The sequence below is a fragment of the Artemia franciscana genome, chromosome 8, assembly GCF_032884065.1.
Source record: "Artemia franciscana chromosome 8, ASM3288406v1, whole genome shotgun sequence".
NCBI classification, from domain to species: Eukaryota; Metazoa; Arthropoda; class Branchiopoda; order Anostraca; family Artemiidae; genus Artemia; species Artemia franciscana.
In genome coordinates this window covers 48,527,752-48,547,212 of record NC_088870.1, presented here as the reverse complement: position 1 = coordinate 48,547,212, position 19,461 = coordinate 48,527,752, and the positions used below count along the sequence as shown (strand labels likewise).

At 34.2% G+C, this 19,461-nt stretch overlaps 1 protein-coding gene across 1 annotated transcript in view; it reads left to right on the top strand.

Moving 5' to 3' along the window:
* The window catches only part of LOC136030707 (phospholipid-transporting ATPase IF-like), a 156,788-nt gene that overhangs the window by 48,868 nt on the left and 88,459 nt on the right, over window positions 1–19,461 (top strand). Inside the window, exons 10-14 of the mRNA XM_065709778.1 lie at window positions 258–373; window positions 6,016–6,156; window positions 8,440–8,522; window positions 10,384–10,497; window positions 11,628–11,731. Of these exons, the coding sequence (XP_065565850.1) occupies window positions 258–373; window positions 6,016–6,156; window positions 8,440–8,522; window positions 10,384–10,497; window positions 11,628–11,731 (558 nt within the window). The remainder of the gene's footprint in view (window positions 1–257; window positions 374–6,015; window positions 6,157–8,439; window positions 8,523–10,383; window positions 10,498–11,627; window positions 11,732–19,461) is intronic.

The window sequence follows — 19,461 nt, the reverse complement described above, 5'->3', positions numbered from 1 at the left end:
ATTTGAATTTTGTGTGTTAACTTAGTTGAATTTCGTATGTAGTATTTTGCTTTTGATTAATTTTGCTCGTATTGCTAGACACATTGTTTGTTTTTTTATAGAGCTTTTATATAGTTTATTTTTTATTATTGTTGCTATTATTGTTATTATTATTGTCATTTTTGGTTAATTTTATTTAGTTGTATTTATTGTTCTTACTTTGTTATTTTATATAATACTTGTATTATTTTTTTTTAATTGTATGCATTTATTTTTAGAGCTACAGAAACTGGTCGGTACCTTCTTTTTCGAATGGGATAATCAACTATATTGTTCCGAAACTGGAGAACTCCCTGTGTGCAATACGTCAGATCTAAACGAAGAGCTGGGACAGGTAGTGGTTATTTCAAAAATTATCTATGATTAGCTAAAGACCCTGCTGGACGACAGCCAAAAAGGAGAAAAGATAAAACAGATTGTCCCATTTACATAAGAAATTTTATTCCCCCCTCCCATTCCCGCCTCAACAAAAGATCTTGAAAGTTCCAACCTGATCGCCAAACTGTGAAAAAAATTAGGGCTTTCTTGCCAAACTACGTCCTCTACCCCTTTTTTTTCTTTTCCTCGATTTTTTTTTCCTTTTGAAAGAAGAGTTAGAGTAGGTAGAGTTTATTTTTACCACTATTCCTCGATCTTTTTGATTCTTTAGTTATGTTTAGGTATCACTAGTTCTTTATTTCTGGACGAAGTGATGGAACAGATTATGTAACATATTTGTTTGTGATATTTGGACTAATGGACGAAGTGATTTTCGTTTCTTTGAATATTTATTGTCACTTTATTTTTTCTGTCATTCTTATGTTCTTGTTTTTTCAAAATTTTCGTATACTCTGCCGTGCTCAATGAAAAAGACCTATGCCAATACTCCCAGTTTTTGGTAAACTGAATTTCAGTGGAGTGGTTAATGAAGATGATTTATGATTTTTCTAATAATTTCCGTGAGTGAGGTACATTTCTAGTAATTTTCTTAGTGAAGGATGGATGCTTCATTTCGATTAATTAAAAAATTATTCAAACAGCCCGAAACAACAACAAAAAAATCGTATAGGGAAATTAATGCCAACAGTGATTACTTATGGAGCAACACAACCACAAGATTTCAAGAAATGCTTGGAGCCAACTTCTTCAACTATAATTACCTTGCCATAGTTAATATAGTGATATTTTCCTTCTTTTTTCTCTTGTAGTGCTCCGTCATTTTCTTTTTGTACAAAAACGGGTTTACTATAAATAACGATAATAATAATAGTGAAAAATAAGTGAATTCTCAAACAAATGGCTGTGTTACTTATGGAGAAACACAACCACAAGATATCAAGATATGCTTGGAGCCAACTTCTTCAACTATAGTTACCTTGTCATAGTTACTATAATGATATTTTGCTTCTTTTTTCTCTTGTAGTGCTCCGCCACTTTCTTTTTGTACAAAATCGGGTTTACTATAAATAATCATAATAATAATAATAATGAAAAAAATAGTGAATTCTCAAACAAATAGAAAGGAAAATTTATTATTATTATTATTATTATTGTTGTTATTATTATTATTATTATTGTGTTTATTACACACAAACATTAAAAAGTACAAAAGTGGAGTGCAGAGAAAAAATTAATAAACAAGCAAAACAAAGAGTACACGCAGCTCAACAATAGCAAGTACAATAAAGCTAATATAACTAAGAAAAACAGCATAATGAAATAGACTAACAGTTCAGTAGAACAAACGAAGTAAAGCTGCATTGATAATTAGAAATATTTACAAGCACAGTATAGACTGCTGCTCATGTTTCGCATTCATCATCATCATCATTTATTTTTAACCCACAAAGATAACACCGAGGAGAAAAGGAAAAGCAAATGAAATTAACAAAACAACCAAAAACTAAAGGCTCATCCTACCAAAAGGAGAAAAAAAAAGAGGGCCATAATCACACAATCTAGTCAACGTCCTTTGAGACATAAATTTGTTAAGATTCTTAATTTGTGAAGGCATATCTAAAAGCTCAAATCATATCCTCAAAAGTTCAACCAGATCCTTGCTAGACCGTGGTAAATACCATCCGTGTATCCCGTGTAAATTACCACCGTGGTAAATAAAGCAAAAACTCTATCCGTGTAAATTACTACCGTGGTAAATAAAGCAAAAACTTGCAATATTTAAAATATGCTACTCGAATTCTTTGGAAGAGTAATATTTTCAATATCTAATGGGGCTACAGTGCATTGGCTATTAAAACATATAAACTCCCACTTTTGGAGGTTAATAGAAAGTTCAGCAGACTCAATAGATGACTTTAAATGGGAAAAATTAAACATTAAACTTCTACGACTCCACCTTAATAGAAGGACATCATCAGCATATGCAATATGCGATAGCCCAACATCACCGTAAAATACAGAAACTGGCAATAAGCGCAAGCAAGACGCTAGAACATATTTAAAAATACTAGGGGACAAAACAGCGGCTTGGTGAACTCTCTCGCGCATTAATTTCTCCAGAAAGCTCTCCCTTCCATTTCAACCGAACTTTAGCTCCAGAATATCAATACAATAAAATCACCAGAAGTGACTTACTACCCCAGAAGAAGCCAGGTACTGAAGGGCATTCATATATATAACATTATCAAAAGTGCCTGAAATATCAACCGTAACAAAATAAAGAGGACTTTATACTGGAGGACTTTGACTTATACAAAGAGGACTTTGACTTATAGCATCTTTCATAAGACGGATAAGAATATGATGAGCCTGGGAGAAGCTGAAACCTTTGCTGACCCCGACCTGTATAGATGTGAAATCACACAACGAATTAATTTCTGTGTTAATAAATGCTCAAATAATTTACTTAAAAAAAACGAAACAGTGATAGGCCGATAATTACTAGTGTATTTTCCATGCTTCAGAATATAAGTGACCAAACTGACTAAAAAACTATCCGAAACTATTGATTGGGCAAGATATGACTGGAATAGTAATCATAAATGGAAAATAATAGCAGGACAATCGAAAGAAAATTGACGAAAACAAATCCCATCGCCATCCATAGTTGGAGATCGTTTAACTTTTTGTTAGACTGAAGTGCAGACCGAATATCATCTAAAGACACAGGTAAAATTTCTGATTGTCGAATACGGTAAGGTAGAAGCGGTCTTAATTTCTTCGAAAAAGCGCCTATAATTTATTATTCATAGCACTAAATAAAGAGACATAATGACTAGAAAAATCATGTAAGCTCAAATTGCAAGCAACATCAGGAGAACACTTTTCCTTATTAATTACTTTTCTCCTAGAAGCTTTATCCCTAGGACTGTCCCACGCATTTAAACGAGCCCGGCGCAAACTACTTTTTAATCTCGCTTAGATTTTCGTTGGATTATAAAGGCTGCGTCAGAAGCAGGACGATCTTGTGCAATCCACATGTGTAGCCAGAATATCTCTTTGGATTTGGCACGATTCACTTCAGGATCGATGTTCCAAAGCGGCTTCCTAGTACCAGATCGAATCTGCTCCATTGGAACTGCAGTATCCACGGCAGCCTTAAGGCAGGCAGCAATCTGGTGATAGTACGAGTTAAAATCGAGGCGAGCAGAATTCGTGAGGATAGAAGTTTGCGGTAAATGATATGGCACTTTAATGGTAGATAGCATTGCAGTTAAAGTCGCAATGAACATAGTGCCATTGGCACGTTTCCAATTATAATTACAATCAAGTAAAAATTAAAACGAGCAGAAACCACTTTGAATGAATTTGGAATGAATGAAAGAAACTTTAATAAACAGAAAGTAAAATGGATTACCAAATCAAACTTATAATGAAAAGACATTGCTACAAATAAGGGTGAGGTAACCCTTCCCTCAAACTCCTTGATGGCTATAATGTCATCCGGGCCTCATTGCTTTATTAGTCTTATTATTGCTGGAGCATCTGAACCACTTTTGTTCCTTAACCACATAGAATAAAAACAAACAAAATACTGCATACATAACTAGATTTTAAAAATTTGACGGTTGGGTGGGAGGCTAGGGGTTTCTAGAGGTGCCATCAGCCCACTTTGGTACTCAAGAAAAATATTTTACCAATACATGCATGATTCAGACTCAAGCAAGGGGTAATATGGCCACCTTTGTGACTGACGAAACCAATGAATTTCTTTGGTGCTCCAACCTTACAAAATTGATATCCTTGCATGATTGTAGTTAGACAAGGGGCAATGTGCCCACCTCTTCTTATATCCCCTAAGTCATTCCACAGCGTGTAATATGGCCATCTTTTCTGATTGATGAGACCATGGGATTTCTTTTGTGCTCCAACCACACAAAATTTATATCCCTGCGTGACTGTAGTTAAGACATGGGCAACATACTCACCTTTTCTGATATCCCCCGAGTCACTCCACAGCTTGGATTCGGCATTCGTTTCCGCTCTAAGTCAATACAGAAATCTTTTTCGCACGGCGCCTCTGGATTTCTACAGGTTCCAAATATGTGGCAACTGCACCGAATCATGCCTTTGGTATTTTTTGCCCCACATCATTGCCATTCTGGATCTTGGACTTTATTTATTTAGTCATCCAGGTTAGACTGGCCTTATTTTTGCACCAAGTTAGTCTGCAGCAACTTGGCCCGTTTTCGCAACGATTCAGTTCCCAGATTGGACTTAACTCGTTGTTGCACTGGGATTGAGAATTCTTGCACGAGCGTAATCTAAACAAAAAGCCTGTTTCTCTTATAAAAAGTCGGCTTTTCGAAGGGGTCGGGCTAGAGTGGTCATAAGCCCCAGTTGAACCTCCAATTATCCATGTTTAAATTCATTGCATGATTCCAGTTGTAAAAAAAAGACATGAACGGTTTTTCTACTAAAACGTATACGTGATGAATGGATCGATTGCTAAATTCTAGTTCATATCCCCTGGATTTACGCGAGTTTTCCCCCTCCTTGAGCCCATTGTTTGGACCTTTCGATTATAGTGAAACAATTGTCTAACAATTTTGGCCTAATGACAAAGTGGGATTATGTGGGCACCCGAGGGTGTATAAATGTATTTCAGATGGGGCAGATTCCTTTCAATCAATTTACCCGTTTAAAACTGCACTAAAACGATAAATTCTGATCGAATCATTCCCTTACCAAATTTCTGAGACCATTCGGTCCTTAAAACTGAATTTGTAAAACTGAGCATGTAAACTGGTAAAACCAGTCTGTAAAACCGAGTTTTCTGACCATTCGGTAAAAAAAAAAAAAAACAATACATAAGAGATGCATTGCTCTTTGCATAGTCAAAGCTATTGTGTTGAGTTTAAGAGAGGGTTTATTGGCCTCTGGATTTGCTTCCTGAGCCTAAAAATTGTATTTCAATAAACCGTAGCTTATAGTAATGAGAATCAAGATGACATTCACTTTAGTCACTTAGGATACACCTTAATTTTTAGATATTTTTGAATTATTTTGATATGAGGCATGGCTTTTTAATTCTACATTTCTCACAAAGAGAGGTAGTTCCACATTTTTGAGCTCCCTTTGAATTGCTAAAAAACTTAAGGTGCTTTTGTATTATTCAGAACACACTCAATAAGTGAAGTTAGGTTCTTTCATGAAACAAACTACGATACAGGTACATTTTATGAGAAAAACCGGTTTCCTAGCCACAAAGACAAAACTCAATTTAGTTTGTTGTGCCTAGTGAAAGAAGATAGTGTCTGAACATGTATTTTGAAATGAATATTTAGGATTTTCCAAAGACTGAAAAAGAGGCAATTATATTTTCCAGGATAGGGGGTTGTTCTCCACAACAAAACAGTGCGTCAATGGACACATTATGACTTTATACTCTTACGACAAGGGCCATTACGAGAAGGAACGCATAGTGATAGAAGATACCTAACCTAACTTCACTTAATGAGTGTATTCTGAATAATGCACAAGTACCAAACTTAATTCTAATTAGCATGTGAATCTAAATCCCCGTTTTTATTCCAGGTCGAATATTTGTTTTCTGACAAAACTGGGACTTTGACAGAAAACTTGATGTTGTTTAAAGAATTTTTTGTTGAAGGTAAAAACTATCTTGAAGAAGAAGGCGTCATATACTATAATAATGAAACTATTGAAGACTTACCGGTAAGTAAGAATCACTAATTACACTGGGTTACTATTGTTAACCTGACTTGAGCAATAGTAAGAATTTTACCTTTTTTTTCTACCTAACTTTATTTTGGTCAGCTTCGCCAAGATGAATGCTAGAGAGGGAGAGAAAGTAAAATCTTTTGCTACAGGCGAATAGTCCCATGTTATTGGAAATATCTTTCAAGAGGAAAGATACAGTCCTAGGAAGGTGGGACTCAAAGGTCTGTGTTAATTTGGTAAAATAAGAACAGTGGTCACCAGGGCCAGAATATTTTCTCCTCTCTCCCGCCTTGAGCGTCAGGGATTTGGTAGTAGCATGCGAATTAGAGAAGTCTGGGTGGTTTTAGAATTAGTCACTAAAAGCCACAATTTATCGAGATTGTTTTACGGTAAAGTTATCTAATGCCCTCCTCCAGCAATATAGAAATATCGATCATGGGTCTGTGTGATGTTGTGAGCCAGAATACCAGCGAGGGCCCTGAGGCCCAAAAAATTGTAGCACAGGCACTGGCGTTTTACTGGAGTAAGAATACTGGCGTTTTTTAAGCCAGCAGATCCTGTTCTGAGGCTGATGAGCGATGATCCGATTCTCAACTATGTTTTTTCATACTCATATCAAAAAATGGTTCATTGATAGAAAAATTCGAAATGCTTTCATTGCTTCCAAATACTTGGAAAGTGCTCTCCCTTTGGTATAGAAAGCATTTCAGGTGGCAACGGCTATCCTTTGACATCGAAAAAGAGAGAAAGAATCGTTAGTTAGCTCAGCCTCTGGTGAAAACTGTTACAAGGTTCTAGCAACATAATAACTGGCTGACACTAGCTTGTGGAAGAGAAATTTTGGGTCAGTGTGACTTGCCTCAAATATTTCGGAAGTGGGATTGAGCAAAAAGGTGGTGAATTTCCTCTAGTTTTTTATCTTATATAAAATAAGCGATCTTTTGATGATACAGTTTATTCAAACGTTATTTATTTCTGATAGCAATTCCGAAAATTTTCCTAAGTTTGCCCCCTTCCCCCGCCATTGGATAGAGACCAAGGATTCCCCCTGGGTACCCCCCAACCTTCAGTTTTTTTAAGCTAAATTCTTGAAGAGTATTTAACTGAAATCACTTTAGAGTCCAGCAATTATAGCCAGATAGCAATTTTATGTGGTTCAGTTTATTGATCAATGTAATATCAATTAATGTAAGCGCTCGTTATTTCAAGGAATTTTTTCCGAAGCATTTATCTCTGTTTTACAATGTTTAAATTTTCCGATGTTTTTTAGATAATAATATACTCCAGAACGAAAAAAAAGCAAGATATAAAGTTTGAGAACTCCGGTTTGAACTAGAGTTTTATTTAATCTAATTTGTATCTAATCTTAATTTATCTAAATTATATACAGTGTCATGAGTAAATATGTCTACTATATAAACCCCATTGGACTAAATAATCTCCCCCTATTTGTATCATGACCACTCAAGAAAAGTCAAAAATATTTAAAATCAAGTTTTAAAAAGTCTTCATAAAAGGGTATAAGCATTTCCTAAGGTAGAGGAGGATTAAATGGTAATTTCAGCTGTGCCATTAGAATTGTCTCAAGTCTTAAATCTTTTACCAATTACACAAAAACAATCATTTTGAAATAATTAAGCTCTTCAGTTTGTTTGGGTCTTTCCGTATCCTCATTTACTACTTTCTGTTCTTTTATCTTACACCCAGGAGGGGAGTGTAAAAGTAGGTATACTAATAAAAAGAAAGAAAACTCAGTACTCGTTGTGTTCGCTATTCAAACTAACAACTATACATGCTCTAATCTCAACATTTGTTATCCAAATGCGAAGAGAATTGGTAACTTATAAGAGTAGAAAGTGGCGCTAGTGTCGACAAAAAGTTATTAATGCCATCTAGCATTTTGTGACACTTGGCATTTTTTCTAGCTTTGTAATCATTTTCTATCAGGAACTAAGGTCAGACGCTTATTACTACCCAAATTTTGCTAATTACACTAATTAGATTAATCATTCTTGTTATTACACTGAGAAAATGCCAAGTGTCACCAAACGTTAGACGGCGTTGATAGTCTTTTTGTCGACACTAGCGGCAGTTTCTACTATAATAAATTACCCATATTCTTTGGTTCAAACCAACAAATGCTGCGCATAATTATAATATCATATATATCCATATTCGTTCTGGTACTCAAATCCCTTGTATTAATTTTAATGATATGTAATGCTACTGTGCGCTTCATTTGTACCTCTCCCCCCTTATGTTAAAATTTTTTTTTAGCCAACTGTGCACGACTTCGTTTTAGCGATGGCATTATGTCATACTGTTCGTGCTGTGCAACCTTGCTCTGCTCAGAAACAAAGGTAAGATCTATTATATTAGGTTGCCTCATTTGATTAAGGTTTCTTGAAACGTTTGGTTAGGGATTACGACGAATTTGATTATTAATTTTTAATTATTTCCAATAATCAATTTGATCATTATTTAATTATTTAATCAAATTGCTCTATTTTCAATTTATTTTTACAAATTTCTTGGTAGTTAAGAGTAGTAAATCTAATTTAATATGTTTAGTTAAATATTATTTAATGTAGATCATCTATTTCTTCAAATTACCAGTACCGATAGTTTCATTAACTGGCTAAATATTGCCAGATATAGACATAACAGAGGAATTAGGTGTATCAAGGTTGGGAGAGGTGACCTTTTTTGGAGGTGTTTCTTGCCTTTTTCTAAACTTATTAAAATGTTCTTATGGTAATATCTTCTGAGTAGCAAATTTTAGATCAGCAGGTTTTTACATATTTGGAATCAACACGAAAATTGAAATCTGTCGATGTATTTACAGATAAACAATTCAATTTTTGTAGTTTCTCCCTATATTTTGGGTAATATTGTTTATTTATACGGGTAGTGTATGAATGAATCTTCCTTAAACCGAAGATATTCCTTTAAATATTCTTCACCCTCTCTTATGGCGTCAGTAATCCTAATCCTCTTCGCTATCTGTTCTTTTCCCTGATTCTTCGATTTGGCCACGTCTTTAGCGAATAATGTCTTCTTTAGAACTTGCCTAAATCCACTATCTACGACCACTGGCTTGGTGCGATTATTGCGTAGCAAAAAAAGTAAAAATACTTCAGTATATTTGCATAGTATAAATACTATGCAAAACTGTGATTTTTATTGGTGCTGAATATGGTGGATTGTTAACCTTCAGCCAAGGGTTCATGACGGCTGTGATTATGTTTGACTACTTTGAGCAGTTTCAGACTCTTTCCAGAAATTTCTCAGATTTTATTCTCCTCATTACAAGTTGCTATTCATTTAAACCTGAGCAAAAATTACTGTTTCCAAACTAGTCGTATCAGGGACATATTCATTATAAGACACCTTCTTCAGAAACCTTCTTTTGAAATTTAATTATTACGGGTTGTGGTTTGTGTTTTTTTTAGATATAGATACTGCTGCAGCCATGATATAATTATTAAAATTACTTTATTTTTGTTCTGTTCTCTACCGATAAGTTTCGTCTTTTACTTACAGTTCATTTCCACTTGTTTTTTAAAACTACACATGGATACTTATCGATCCACCTACATCGATATTGATCACGGTGCACATTGATATACTAATATGAATCGTGGATATCTTCATGGGATATCGAATTAAGCACTCGTGCCTGTCTATTTTGATTGCGTTTTTAAATATATTGCCTGAGTATGTAGCATAATGCCACGTATATTCTGTGTAACCTAGAAACTATTCTTGATACATGTTGCAATTGATACACTTGATACACTGCTTACTTGATACGCTGCAAAAGACCATAACCGTGAAAGACCATACTACGAATTTGGATTTGGAAGTTTATTTAACAGCCATACAAGATTCTAAACTTTTAAACAAAGAGTATTGGTAACTTATAAGAATGTGAAAAGGTGCTAGCTTTGACAAAAAAAACTGTCAACGCCATCTAGCATATGGTGAAACTTGGTATTTTAGAGCTCTGTAATCATTTTTCTGTCAGGAACAGAGATCAGATACTTACTAGCACCTTAATTCTACCAGTTACATAATTAAATTAATTTCCTTATTATTACAATATAAAAAAATGCCAAGTGTCACCAACTGCTAGATGGTGTTGATAGTTTTTTTTTATCGGCACTAGCGCCAGATCCCGCTCTTATAAGTTACCCGTTTTATTTGCTTTTGACCTTTCAGTTCCCTTGACGTGGAGTCTGGGATGCAAAATGAAGGGTATGAGATGACGTCAAATGATATTGAGTATGAGGCCTCAAGCCCTGACGAAAAGGCTTTTGTAGAAGCGAGCAGAAGGTAAGATATTTCTCTATATATGTGTCTAGCTATAGGGTATTTGTTTAAAAATTAAGTAATAAAATCGATCGTTATTATAAAGAAATTGAATAGCAAAAAAAAACTTTCCCAGCCTTTAAATTACCTAGTGCTTTTACTTTTCTCTAGGTTATGTTCGTGACAATTTTTTTTTTAGATGATAAAACATGCAGCATAATTTTAAATGCCGAGATGGTTAATTTCGCTTTACCAATTTCAAGAATTTAAGTGTTTTTAAAAGGCTTTAAATTAATTATTGTTTTTCAAAATTGCTGCTTGGTCGCGAAAAACTAGAAGCTTATCCTTTGTGGAAAAGCTTTTAACTTAAATATGGAATAAAAGGCAATATTTCTTGTACTGTTGTCAGATATAATCTAAATAAGTCGGAACAAATCTTCCCCTTCAATCCCCCCCCCTTCTTCTGTGAAAACTCTCGCCGTTCATGCTTAACCTCCTCCCAGAGGGTCACATAGGCAAAGTTTCTGCCCAAGAAATGTATTCGCTGAATAGGTTATATTTTTGGAATTTATAGCCCATATTCTTTCTTCAGAGTTTCAAAATGACATGGGAAAACTTTCAGCCAACTGATTTATTTGTTTAGGAATGCATAGAAAATAGAGCGACAGGCAGACGAAAACGTTTTATAGTTTAACTGAAAATTGGGATAAAATAAAGCTACTACATGTTCAAATTGTTCGGTCAGTTCAAATTATTGCGGTGTATTTTTTTTTAGTAAGTAATAATTTATATCAAACCAAATATATTCAGGCAATGAACAACCCACTAGAAGCTAAGCTTGCGAAGGTGTGCTACTAAACAAGAACAATGAAAAAATAGAAAAGAATGAATAAATGAAATGAAAAAAATGAAAAGTGGACGAAACCATGTACCAATGCAAAGTTATTTGTAACTATTCCATGATGAATACAGAATTCAAGTAAAAGTGAAGCTAAATTAAATAAAATAAATTTTAACTAAACACATTTAGTCTATTTCAGAGACGTAATTATCTAGAGCTCGGATTTAAATTGATTAATATTATTTTATTCGTTTATCTTTAGACTAATTTCATTCAGTCAGTTATATTTTGATTGACCTTGTTATATTTTCAGAATGGGTACTATCTTTCTCGGAGAAAAAGATGAAGACTACAGGGTATCAGTCTGTGGACAAACTGTAAATTTTAAGAAGTTGAATATTCTCGATTTTGACTCGGGTAAGTAGAAGATGCTTCTCTAAATACAATCTTGGGTAACAGTGGTCAAATATGGCTCTGAAGCATGGGCGCTCCAAAAAGCAGATCAGAGTTTCCTAGCTGTTTTCCAGAGAAATTGCCTACGGATTGTTCTGGGTACCCGGCTGACTGAGCGTATTTCAAACAGTAGGCTGTACGAAAAATGTGGTTCAATTACGCTTTCTAGGGCTATAATGAAAGAAAGGTTGAGATGGCTAGGCCACGTTCTGTGGATGAAGGATGACAGATTGCCGAAGATTTTCCTTTCTGGCCATCCGTCTGGTGCTAAAAGGAAAGCAGGTCGTCCTCGTCTGGAATGGGAGGATGTCATAAATAAAGATTTAAAGGAAATGGGAACTTCGTGGGAGGGTGTAATGAGGGAGGCCTTGAGTAGATTGGATTGGAAGAGGAGTGTGCGTGGCCCTGTTGGCCTTAGGCGGTTTGGTGCTGCGGTGAGTTATTAGTAGCAGTAGTAGTAATCTTATATAAATTATGTTGGAAATAGATTTTCAAATATTATTCTACCTTCTTCCAGTGCTATTCGACATTAATCCCGATATTAAGCCTTACCCAGACTTATGTATGAGCAAAGCAAAAAAAAAAAAAACCTAACTTTAGTGCAAAAACTGGTCTTACAATAATAATCATGGCGGATTCTGGTTGCGTAGGGGATCGATTTCAGCCGCTATCCTTGTGATCCAGAAAGTGTTATGATGCAAATAGCTTCTTAATTTCTCTATATACTCTTTGTCTGCATGCTTTAGACATTGTATAAGAACCAGGTTAGCGCATTGGCTGAAAACGTAGGGGGAAGTGGAATTTGAACCATGCAGAAAAAAATGATGAATTATAGATTTAAAATCGTTTTAAAAATTGTCTTTGCAAGTATTCAAAAGAAAACATATTTTTGCAGCCCGAATTTCCGATCTTGGCAATTACCCATGACTATATTTTGAAGTATTTTTATCATGATTGATCATTCATTATATGTTAATATTTCTTCATCCCAAAAACGCCAAATGACAATAAGAACTAGCTCAAAGGCTCTTGAACAAGTATTGATTTTCTATGTTACAGCACAGATTAGCAGATGGACCATTTTTATAAAGTCTTCCGACTCAAGAAGTTTTCATTCATTTAACTGGCTGAAAATTTCATACAAAACAGCGAATCAGGTTGTTAAAAGGCGTGGTTTACCTGTAGAAGTTGCATTTTATTTTCAGCCTAGATGTGTCGTTTTGAGGCATCCACAATCCATTCCAATCAGTATACGGTTTTGTTTTAGACTATTTAGAGATATCTTGTAGGGTTATTGCCATCACTGAAACTCCTTGCAAAGACTGTAAAGTGTTCAGATATCTTCTTTATGATTTACAGTCATGTCAAGAGGACTGAATACAAGGAGCATTCCCTTTAGTCTAATGGTTCCCTTTTTTTTTAATACTCGAAGATGGTCGCATGATTATGATAACATAATCATTCCTTTTCTTCTGTGCTAACAAAATGTTAGTAACTTTATCTCTAAGTTACAACCTTGCGACCGATGAGGTATGAAAGGGGAGGGTTGAAGTTCATAAAAATGAAATTTATATTGACAAAAAGGTTGCTACAATAGGGATAGAAAGAAGAAAGTGGGCGGGGGAAGAATGCTTTGAATGTATACCAATAATCAAATACTCGGAGTATTTTCGCACAATAACGACTTTGTTGCTAGGATGGAGCAAGGTGGAGCTCTTTCAAAAAACCGAAGGGTCATAGGTAGTGATAAATCACAACTGAAACAGTGTTATTTCTCAGTGTTACAGTGTTATTTTAGTTTTATTTCAACTGAAAACAGTGAATCAGTGTAAACAACTGTGAAACAGTGTATGAATGTTATATGTCGCTTTGAGCTCAGATATACAATTTTCTTGCAAATCAGATGAGTAATTATCTGCAAACTTTCCCTCCAGCTACAAATATGCTAAAAGTATTAGGTTTAAATAATGCGTAACAGTGTTAAATAGCGTAACCCGTGACTGGCTCAGTTAATTTAACCTAGGTTGTACATAGTTTCTTCAAACAGAAATATTTTTCGCCTTGTTAGAATCTCATAGCGGAAGACAACTCGGACATACATAATTGTATATGTATTTGTTTTCATTTAGACTCGACGAGCATATAAAATGAAATTGCAAAACAAGAAATACTTAAGCAAATGAAACAAAGCGTTGACATACAATAGAATTAATAACATAACTGAATAAAATACGCAAACAAAATAAAAAAATTATATGAATTCTTGAAAAAAGGGAAAGGGCTGTGCATAAAAAAAAAAATATCAGATTTACTGTAAAAACTATCCATCTTAATCCTAGCTAATTTCAACTGCTCTTTAATTGAGGAAAAATGCTATGGAATTCTATAATTTGGGGTGTATAATTACGCATTAGTAGGAACGGGGTAAAGTGAAAAGCTTTAAGAAATGGTATAATTAACTATTTTAGGGTTTTTTCAAGCTGTTTTCATAATTTTATAGTGTTTCCTTTTGAGTGGGCCTAAACGTGTAATAATACCAACAATAAAAAATAAGCAATTCCCACACATTCAGCAATATCCCCTGCACTTGGCTCCTAACCTCCCTTGCAAAAATGATCTCTTTGCATCCTATGATTAATATTGTCTAGTATATTGTGGTAACCACCCTGTCATCTGTATTCCATTAATTGAATAATTTGAGGAGTTGCATCCGGAAATATTCTAATCGAGCTACAGAAGACGTTGTTATCCATAAGTGGACACAGGTCCGATCTTTAAGAAAGTAGGAGGAGGGGGTGAAAATCAGTGTATTGGTCATGTTTTTGTGCAATTGAGGTATTGATAAGCATTTCTGGTTTCCATTGGGTCTTTTGCGAGCCATACCCTCTCGATAGTGAAACTTCCTTTGCGTCACTTGTTACAATTTCTCTTTGTTTTTTGATTATCATCTTATTCCGACTTTGTATTAGTATTCAATATAACAAAAACAATTTTTTTAACTGAAAGTTCGGAGCAACATTAAAACTCGAAATGAACTGAAATTAACCCGTATTTGAAGGATTTCCCCCTCTTCAATACCTTGCTCTTGACACTAAAGCTTTTAGATCTTTTAAAAAAGCTTCCTGTTCTAAATAAACGGCCCCTGTGTTCCAGTAGCTGTTCTTAAAAAATGGGACAAACAGTCAAGCTTTAGCGTAAAGAGCAAGGTACTGACGAGAGAAAGAAACACTTCATACATGGAATAATTTCTGTTCGTTTTGAGTTTTAATGTTGCTCCTTACTTTCAGTAAAAAAAAAATATTTTATTTCTGTTCGTTTTTCAAATAATCCAGGTGAGGCTCAGCCTCCATGAAATATACCTCCCACCTCACGGGAAACTTTTCATTGAAAATTTCATCCAACGTAAAGTGCACCCCCCCCCCCCCCGTAAAGTTTTATCCAGACAGTGCCATCCTCGCTGAAAATCTCTCCTTCACCGTAAAATTTCTTTCGGATGATTCAGCCTGAAAAATTATCCTTAGCATACTTTCATTTGAAAAAGACTTTAATCTCTAATCGGTTTCTTGATCACTCCGGAAATACCCGTTTTCGTAGAATTTTTTTCCGGAGATCAAAACACGTGGAGAATAGCCCCTGGATAATTCCCGTGGAACATCTCCACAAGCAAAATTGACTTGGCAAAGATAATGTAAGACAATTACCGAAAATTTCGTATAGGAATTCTGTCAAATCCCCTCAATGTAAAATTTTCCCTGAAAAATTTACCCCTCCCAAAATTTTCCTCCCCAAGAGAGAGAGAAAGATGGGTTTATTAATATAAATAACACAACAAAACAAGCAAATGGCCCGAAGCAAAGCTTGTTTGGGCTTACAACCCCAATACACATACATATAAAACAATACGAAAAAGAAGAAAAAATAAAAAGAAAAGAAAAGGAAAAGAAAAAAAAAAGAAAGAAGAAGAAGAAAAAATCAATTACCCTGCATTTCAATCGAAACGGATTTACACTTCAAAAGAGACAAAACAAAAAGAAACTAAAACCACTTAACCAGTATCGCCAAAATCAAAACCAACATCTTGGCTCCACTTGAGGTCCACTCAACTATCAAAACCATAAATATTAATGCAAAATAGCTTTAATTCCCGCCGAAATTCAAGAAAGCTATCCAAGTTTCTCAAAGTCGTAGGTAAACAATTCCATGCATGGGGTCCTAGATGCCGAATAGAGAATTGAGATCTACGAGTAATAGTAAGCGGACGACGAATTATATCGGACTGTCTCGTAGAATGTGTATGAATATCACTTCCTAATTCAAACATACTTTTAAAACATATTGGTAAACAATTTTGAAAATATTTATATATAAACAGGCTTCGATAAAAAATAATAAGTCCTGCTAAAGGCAAGATTTTGCAATCTATATACCTCTTTTGTACCGAGTCTTTAAAACCTACACCACATAACACTCGAAGCGCTTTATTCTGCAAAACTCGAACACGATCGAGATGAGAAGGAAATGTACTACCCCAAACATTGCAACAATATAGCAGATAAGGATGAATTAAGGAATAATACATTGTTCTTAAAATATCTCTTGGGAAAATATACTGCAACTTTCTTAAAATGCCAACATTCCTAGCGAGTTTAAGACTAATATAATCTATATGTTCTCTAAAGCTGAGACATTCATCAATTAAAACTCCTAGATATTTTGTACAATTCATTCTTAGAATACCCATATCAGCAATATTAAGTCTGTCTATCCAAGGGTAATAATTTGAGCTCCTACCATACAATAAAAAGCAAGATTTACTATAATTCAAATTTAACTTATTAAGCTTCATCCAATTGTGTACAAACTCCAGACAAGAACTAATACGACTCAACAGCTGAATTCCTGTTCGTGCAGCCACAGTTATATGAGTGTCATCCGCAAAGCTGGGGACAATTACTTTTTCCCCGTCACATCCAATGTCAAGATCATACGAAATCATATTAAAAGCTCTACATAAATCATTTATAAAAATTAAAAATAACAGGGGACCAAGAACAGATCCTTGAGGTACTCCAAATTTAACACTACTGACTGAAGAAACATTATCTCCTAGTTGTACATATTGAGTTCTTTCTTTTAAAAACGAGGACAGTAATTCAAGAAATGGTCCTCTAAAACCGTAATTTTCTAATTTGGCAATGAGTATAAAATGGTCAACGCAGTCAAATGCTTTTACAATATCAAGAAAAACAGAAGCGACTTTCATACAATTATCCAACGCATCATTCACAAAAGTTGTCAAAAATAAAACAGCATGCTCAGTAGATAAACCCTTCCGAAAACCAAATTGATTTGGATTAAAAAATGATTTACTCTCCAAAAATTCAACCATTCTTTTAACTATCAATTTCTCAAACAATCTAGATACTACTGGTAATAAAGAAATGGGCCTATAATTTCCTAGTACATTTTTATCTCCACCTTTATAGACAGGAATAACTTTTGCAATTTTAAAACAACTTGGAAACACCCCAGTCCTTAAACATTCATTAAATAAATACACTAAATGACCGGAAATAACAGGGTAAATATACTTTAAAGTTTTAACTGTTACAAAATCAGAGCCTGAAGCTCCAATTTTTAAATTTTTCAATGTTTCAGAAAGCTCAGAAGCGTTGATTGGCTTCAGATACGCCGAAACATCACTTGCATTCGATAAATATTTCTTAAAACTACCTTCATGCTCAGAAATAACTATACTTTGGACCAAATCCTTTCCCACATTAGCAAAATGACGGCACATTCTATCAGCAGTTGTACTATCATTATGTATACCGTCAGGAAATATACCATCATTATTAGGACTTACGACGGATTTTATAATTTGCCATGTTTTTCTAGGGTTACCTTCACAAGATTTAAATTTATTACGATAGTAATCAGCTTTGGCTTTACGAAGTAGTGCATTTAACTGGTTACTATAAATCTTGTATTCTGTTTTATCACTTACACTATTACTAGCCGCACACATTTTGAACAAATATCTTTTTCTAATAATAACCTTTAAAAGAGCTTGGGTGATCCAGGGTTTCTTTGGAGTTTCTCTACGACGAGTTGCATTTTTACAAATACTACAATCAATCAATAAACTATTTATAATTGAATACCAGTTTTGAAACTTAGCATTAATATCTAGTTCATTACTATTTAAAAATTCAAAATTACATTTCTCTAACTTTACTTTATAAAGAATGAGCACATTATTATCAATGATCACTTTTTTATATCTATTTTGTGAATTTGAGTTAAGCCTAGTACCTTTACTAAAAAAATTTTGAACACTCAAAAATATCCCAAAATGGTCAGATACTTCATTTATTATCACACTTGCATTATAGTAACTGACATTAGCAAAAATATTATCAATCAACGATGCTGAATTCATAGTAACCCTAGTTGGGACTGTAATCGTAGGCTTCAACCCATAACTCAGCATAATATTTAAAAACTGGCTAACTTCTGTATTAATAAACAGATTCATTAGGTCAATATTGAAATCACCACACACAAATATAGGTAAGTTTCTACTCCTAATCATGTCCAACTGTTCTTCTAGTAACATAAAAAATTCATTAATATTGCTCGACGGAGGTCTATAAACAACAACCAAATAAAACACCTTGGATTTCTTGCTAACCTCTAATACCAAGCTCTCAAATACCATTTCTCTATTAACCCTTAAATCATCTCTTTCTATAGCTAGCAAGTCTTTTCTAATGTAAGCACCCAGTCCACCATGCTGACGAGTCTCCCTATTCTTAAGACACAATCGATAATTACCTATTTCTAATAAACTAGAATTATGATTCTGTAACCAAGTTTCAGTTAGAGCTAATATTTGAATTCCAGAAAACATACATAGTTCATTTAAATATGTTACACTGCTTTGCAGTCCCCGACAATTCAAGTGGAAAACCGTAAGAGAATCATTAGGCATCGATTCAGAAATATCAACCGGGCTAATATAGCGTACTGCTATTTTACTTTCCTCTACAACAAAATCATCAATCCCTCTACTTTCATCTATTATCTCCAAATGGGCCAAATTAAGTGGACTATTCTCAAGTGGACGCAATCTATCAAAATCTACAACCATTTTCAAAATCATTTAAACGGTACTGGTCAAGTGAGAAAAAATCATCATAACTATCCAGTATTATTCTTCTCAGTAAATCCCGGGACGAATGAAAGTTAAAAGAGCCCTTAATAACTTCCTTTAAAAAACGGAAATAAATATAACCAACAATAATATGACTGAAATAACTATCCTTAACACAAGCAATAAGTGAATAAAAAGAAAATAGATTAAGAAAATATACAAACAGAAAAAAGATACAAGCAATACTTTTCCTTTCCAATATCGGCCAAGGAAGGAATGAGTTGCAAACTAACATAATTCTCAATATTTATTTACCGGATACCTACACAATATACACACACAAATGCACCACACACTCACACTAAAAGGGGGAAAAAAAAAGGGAAATTATTTACTTTTCTCTTTGACATAAATTAATTAATTAATCTTGACAACAAAAACAACATCTACAAACATACATTTAAAAGAAAAAAATATAAGCAAAGGGAAAAAGAAAAAAGAAAAAAAAACACAAAAAACACAAAACAAAACAAAAACA